The 6619-nt window shown below is 48.6% G+C and overlaps 1 protein-coding gene across 1 annotated transcript in view; it reads right to left on the bottom strand.

Annotated features, from left to right (window-relative positions):
* LOC107118257 (HRAS-like suppressor 3) overlaps positions 1-6619 on the bottom strand; it is a 20987-nt gene that overhangs the window by 10067 nt on the left and 4301 nt on the right. The window contains exon 2 of the mRNA XM_015420565.1: positions 1484-1586. Within this exon, the coding sequence (XP_015276051.1) occupies positions 1484-1586 (103 nt within the window). The remainder of the gene's footprint in view (positions 1-1483; positions 1587-6619) is intronic.

Raw genomic sequence — 6619 nt, 5'->3', positions numbered from 1 at the left:
ACCACTACACCAAACTTTTAACTTTTAACAGAACAAACTTTTAACAGAACAAGCTTCATGAAATGACCAGAAAATATTTTGTAAAATATTCTGATAAGCCAATATGAAAACTAATAAGTAGAATTAATGCACCTATAAGAGCTTTATGCAACAAGCTATTTTATAATACTAAAAGAATTCATGTAAAGAGTTTAATGCTTTAGAATGTCTTTGTAATGATATGTTTTCATATTTTGTATACCTGTTAGTGAAAATATGTTTATAAAATGCTTTAAGATACTTTAATATGCATGTATTATGTGTAAAGAAAAACCAAGTTTGTAGAACTTTGTAACTGAACTGACAGTTTAATACTGAAAATGAACCCAAACTGGAAGGTTCATTCAAAGGTAACAGGAGTCTGGGGGAAAGCCCAAAAAGAAGTAAACAAGACTATAAATTAAAATTGATGAGCTGCACCTGCATTGTAGGAGTAGAAACTCAGCCAACTAACATCCTGTGTGCCAAATATGGGATTGATGACTGGCCGGACAAAGAAAACTGAACTGAGCATGTCTACGTGATGTCAGTGATGATGTAAAATGAGGAGGAGCAAGCAGAGCATATAAACAAGCTCCTGACTGTAACGAATTGAACATCCACAATCCTGTGAGGTGTTCCTTATTCGAATAAATACTTTTTATTACCCTTTACTGCCTGGATGATTGTTTTCACTGTGTGGTTTACCGGCTAGCCACACAAGTCAAAGAACCATAATGCCCTTTGAGCATTGGCAACAAAAGTGACAATTGCACAAAAGGAACCATATATGACCTGACGCGTTTCGGCCCATGAGAGCCTTCTTCAGAGGTCAAATAGTACAGAATGTAACCTGCAACAAAGCCCCTGTTACATTTGTAAGGCAGTAAACAATTGATATAGGACCAAAAATGTAATGCTCCAATCTGGAATTGAATGACACACACACAAATTTTGTTTGTGGGGCCACAAATGTATCTGGCCTTGTGTCAGAAGCAATTACATACACTGGAGATAGTAATAGTGCCAATATGTACGTTCCAGTTTATGTCCTAAGAGTACAAGTAAAATCATCTTATCAGGGCAAATGTAACATCAATATTTGGGGATGGAGCCTGGGGAGGACAGGGACCTCAGTGGGGTACAATGCCATAGAATCTACCCTCCAAAGCATCCATTTTCTCCAGGGAAACTGATCTCTGCAGTCTGGAGATGAGCTGTAATTCCGAGGGATCCTCAGGTCACACCTGGAGGATGGCATTCCTAATGCCTGCAGTGTTCCTGGAAGACTCCGCAGGTAACAGGATGCTGGACCAGAGGGGCCTTCCCCCTGTTTCAACAAAGCTTTTCTCTTAATTTCTGACATTACCGTTAAAGAGGCAGCCTCGGAGACAGGTTGAGAAGCCATCAGCTCTAAATCCTCCCCTGCTTGGATCAAAAACACACGATAAACCTGAAATCTTACCTTTGGGTGCCAGGTGGATCACATAACCAGCACCTACATAGATGGCCCAGTGCTTGTAACCCACACGAGAGATCTCTATAAGGTCTCCAGGTTTGGGCTCTACCTGTTGAGACAGAATTGGAGAATCAAGGGACAAAAGGGTGAATGGGTTGCATGCTTGTACAACTAAGATTGAGGGCGGTGGGAAAACTGCCAAGGATTCTCAAGCACCAGCAGCCTTTATACCTGGGGTCCCCATCCTTTTTGAGCCTGCAGACACCTCTGGAATTCTGCCAGTGTGTGGTGCTCATGTAGGGCTGCCAAGTCCCTGCGGGGGGCGGGGATTCCCCAGCTAAAAGGGCTCTCAATCCACCGGTCCACCAAGTCCCCCCGGGGGGCAGGGATTCCCCAGCTAAAAGGGCCCTCAATCCACCGGTCCGGTTCCAGCCAGCTGACATGCCTGACGTGATAACGTCGCCCAGAAGTGATTTCATCACGCTGGGCATGTTGCCAGGTGATACTCTAGCAATCACCCTGAAAACTCTGTGGTACCATAGAGTTTTCAGGCTGGTTGCCAGAGCATTGCCTGGCGATGTGCCCGGCATGATGATGTCACTTCCGGGTGACGTCTGTTATGTATTCAGTTATTATTATGTGCTACATGCATAGCCTGCTATGCGAGAACAGGATTGGAAAACAGACCAATCCGGAGAGACATTGACTTTGGCGGGAACAATCCCCATTGGTCCTAAGCACATTGGACTTTAGCTGTTTTAGAGGTGTGGTTTTACCAGTTCAAAACGTATAAAGTTGGCTTGTTCTGTGTTATGTTTGTCCTGTGTTGAGTTATGAGCTGAATAAAGAAATCACCTTGTTTAAGAGCTGCCTCGATCTCAGTTCATAATAACGTCATTGCGGTGTGCGCACACAAAGTGCGCACGCAAATGTCCCAAAACGGGACCAACTTTCCCCCACTTATTTTGGTGACTCACTTGGCAACCCTATGGTCGTGTGATGCCATAAAATGGCTGCCATGGGAGGTGAAACCAGGGACAAAATGGCTGCCGTGGCTGACCTTCAGACACACAGTGAAGATTCTTGTGCTGCGGTGGCAGCTGCTACTAAAGCCACATTTTAAAAAATCTGCCCAACCAATCAGAAGTCTTGTTTGTTTGTTTGTTTCTATTCTGGATTTGTAAATCGCCCAGCCCCCTGTAATAACAGGGCTCTGGGTGATGTACAACAAAGTTAAAAACAATGTTAAAATCAATAAAAACAACAATCAATTAACAATTTCAGATGGCGCCTCTAATTTTCTTTATAAGCCCACTCTGGACTGTGTTGCCATCTCGTGGGCAGGGCGAGGAGGGGGCCGAAGCGAAGTGATGGAGAGAAAGAGGAGGGGGCCAGCCATGATGGAAGCCGTTGCTGTTCTCAACCAAAGGTCTGGCAGAACATCTCTGCTTTACAGGCCCTGCGGAATTGCATTAAATCCCGCAGGGTCCTGATGGTATTTGGCAGAGAGTTCCACCAGGCTGGAGCCAGGGCCAAAAAAACCCTTGGCTCTGGTTGAGGACAGCTGGTTATCTTTGGGGCCAGGGATCACCAGTAGATTGTTCTCCGCAGGGCCTAATGCTCTCCTGGGGACATACCGCACTTCTTGGGAAAAGTTGGAGAAAACCCCATGTCATGATTCTAGGCCTATATTACTGTGGCCTACAGGCTACAGGCTACAGACCTAGTGGCTCCAGTAGGGTTGCCAAGACCCCTGGTTTGCCAGGGGTCCCCCGTTTTTGGGGGGGGCTCTACCTGCCGCTGGCCAGATGGCCAGTGGGGGAGGCCCTGCCCCCAACACCCATAGCCACCCCTCTCCCTTCTCTCTTGAGAGAGAGGGGTGGCTGCCTTTAAGTTCATAGAACCTGCGTTTCCTCCCAAGCCCGATCTCCGCTTGAGATCAGGCTTGCTCCGGCACTTAAAAGGGAAACACCGGCTCTTTGCTCTTAAAGGGGAAACGCTGGCTCCATGTACTTAAAAGGGAAACGCCGGCTCCTTTAAGTGCGGGAAACTGGCATTTCTGGAGATTGGGCACGCGGGCGGTGGCAGATGTCCCCAACGTGACGTCATCACGTTGGTGATGCCCCGCCCCCTCCGGGAACGCCACCAAGGTCCCCCGCTGGGGGCGGAAGATGGACTTGGCAACCCTAGGCTCCAGGGAAGCCTGTACTAGAGTAGCTATCAGGGTCTACATTCCCCAGGTCTCCTCTGGACCCTGTGATTGGTTAGCAGGGGATCTGGAAGGAAAACTTCCCCAGTAGAGGGTGTTGCCTTGGAAGATGGAATAAAAGGCCTTGCCCAAAGTGGGAGGGGTGTGTGAAGCAGAGCTGGTGTGAAGCTGCTGCAGAAGGAGGGATCCCTCACCTAAGAAGGCTGAGTCAGCTGGAGGCCAAATACAGTATAGTCAAATGTGCAGTATAGCCAGGTATAGCCAGGTACAGTATAGTCAGGTACAGTATAGTCAAATGTGTTAGGGTTTCTTGTTTTGCTGGTTTACCTACCTTATCTGTGTTCCTTTTTCCTACATGTTATTGAGTCACAGTTGTTGTTAATTCTCTGTAATAAAAATAGTTTGTTATTCCGCCTGGCCAATGCTCCCTCTAAGCTGTGGAGCCTTGTGAGCAAAAATTCTACTTTGTGAGCTGCTGGCATGAAAGTTGTGAGCAAGCGATTTGGCTACTGCATAAATGAGTTTGCTCTGGAGCCGTCCTTCCTGAGCTAAGACAAAAATGTGTGAGCCGGAGGCTAAAAAAACTGTGAGCTGGCTCACACTAACTCAGCTTAGAGGGAACACTCCTCATGCTTCATTCAGTCACTTAAAAGGAGGAACCTGCTGGAAATGGAGTGTATAAAGGGGGTGAGTGTTCCGGACCCTCCGAAGGAGACCCATACCAGAGTGGTGGCAGCCGTTGGAGAGCTTTTCTAGCCTCTGCCCATGACACCCCACTTGGCCGTTGGGGACCCCTACTTTGTACTAACAGAATGTGCCTCCAATAGGTATTTAAAACCCTGTGAAAATGGGAGGGGGTCTGTTTTAAAGTTGCACCCAGCCTCTTTCTTCTCCTGGACTTCTCCAGCACAAACTTATAGGGTTACCAGATGCTTTTCAAAATACCATAACCCATTTCCTGCCAGCTCAAATTGCAACATTTGGGCTGATTTCACACTAGAGCTGCCTCGCCGCTGTTTGCCCCGATACCATTGGTCAATTTCACACCCGAAGCCGCAGGGCTGTATTTGACCCGCGGCTTGCCCGATTTCCTCCGCAGTTTCGTGATCCTCAAAAAACAGGATTACGAAACTGCAGGGGAAATCGGGCGAAGCCGCGAGTCAAAATGCAGCCCCCGCAGTTTCGGGTGTGAAAATGACCAATAGTATTGGGGCAAACGGCGGCGCAACATCGAGGCAGCTCTAGTGCAAAATCAGCCTTGGTGTTTTCATTGGAGGCTTCTGCCACACTCACACATCTGGTATGGGCAGCAATCCTGTCCCATTCTGGCTCCTTTTCCTATCCACTTTTTGGTAGTTTAATAGAAATCACTTTCTGACATTAAGAAAATATGTGGCAGGGTATGAGTTTTCATGAGTCACTGCTTACTTCTTCAGATACAGCAAAGTGAGCAGTGATTCATGAAAGCTCCCACCCTGCCACATATTTTGTTAGTCTTTTAAGGTGCTACTAACTGGACTCTTGGTCTTTTCTACTGCTACAGATGGACTAACACAGTTACCCATCTTAACATGAAGAAATCTCTCCATTCCTAACTATTTTGCCCCAAGCACACATTTGTGCACACACAGACTTGGGGGGGGGGGGTTTGCCTTCAAGTGACAAGTGATGTATGGCAACCCCATGAGGTTTTTAAGGCAAGAGATGCTCGGAGGTGTTCGCTGTTGCTTGCCTCCACATCGTGTCCCTGGATTTCCTTGGTGGTCTTACAAGCAAGTACTAACCAGGGCTGACTCTGCTTAGCTTCTGATGAGACCAGGCAAGCTTGGGCCATCCAGGTCATGGACAGACTTTGAAGATCCCTAAACCAGGGTTGGGGGGGGGGCAGGGATAAGGTTCGTCAGCCAGCAGCTGGAAACTGGCAGAAAACTGGTGAGTGACATGGGGGGAGGGCATCCCACAACGGTGCTCCATCACTTACGGGGGGGGGGGGACTGGAGTGATATTGTGATATCACACCGCTCTTGGAATCAACAGATTTTTTCCCTCCCTCTAGTATACAACTCCTGCCAACCTAGCAGTTCGAAAGCAAGAAATTGCAAGTAGATAAATAGGTACCACTTCGGTGGGAAGGTAACAGCATTCCATGCGCCTTGGTGTTTAGTCATGCTGGCCACATGACCACGGAAACGTCTTCGGACAGCGCTGGCTCTTCGGCTTTGAAACGGAGATGAGCACCACAACCCTAGAGTCGGACTCGACTGGCTTTCGAGCAAGGCAACCTTTACCTTTACCTTTAGTAGACAACAGGAGCTGCAGGGGCAGGAGACCCCTGCTCCAGCAGGTAAGTGAAATCTGTATTAGGTGTAGAAGGTGGACCCCTCCATTCCTTTGCTCACACAAGTGTGTGACCAAGAAGACATTCCAGGTTTTGCAGACACATAGCAGATTTCCATCTGACCATAGCTCAAACCAGGCAGCCTTCATTCCAGACCAGGGGTCCTCAAACTACGGCCCGGGGGCCACATGCGGCCCACCGAAAACATTTATCCGGCCCGCCAGGTGTGCGTCCTAATCTGGGCTCCCTCCAGAATATCCTCCTCCGTCTTCTGCTGCCGTCTGCCGCACAGCCATGCTTTTGGGGCAAAAGCCCTGGTCAGCAACTTTCCAGGGCTGCAAAAGTTTGCTTTTTTCTCCAATCGCTGGGGACCTGCCAGAGGGCCAGGAGCGCCGACAGCCAGGCCGGCACGCCTGCTCTCCCTTCCCAGGGTTTGGGCGAAGGTTCCCAGTGCCAGGCGAAGGTTCTGCCCCTTTCCCCTGAAACTGTCCACGGGCTAAGGAAGAGAGACGCGAGGCTCTGTCGGCGGCAACTCCAGGCTGCGCCGTTGGCTTGGGAGAAAGTCCGTCACTTCCCCGGAATACAGGCCTGGGAT

The sequence above is a fragment of the Gekko japonicus genome, unplaced genomic scaffold, assembly GCF_001447785.1.
Source record: "Gekko japonicus isolate JY-2015 unplaced genomic scaffold, Gekko_japonicus_V1.1 scaffold713, whole genome shotgun sequence".
NCBI lineage: Eukaryota > Metazoa > Chordata > Lepidosauria > Squamata > Gekkonidae > Gekko > Gekko japonicus.
Note: the sequence above shows the minus strand (reverse complement) of the source record. Positions and strands in the feature narration are given on the sequence as shown.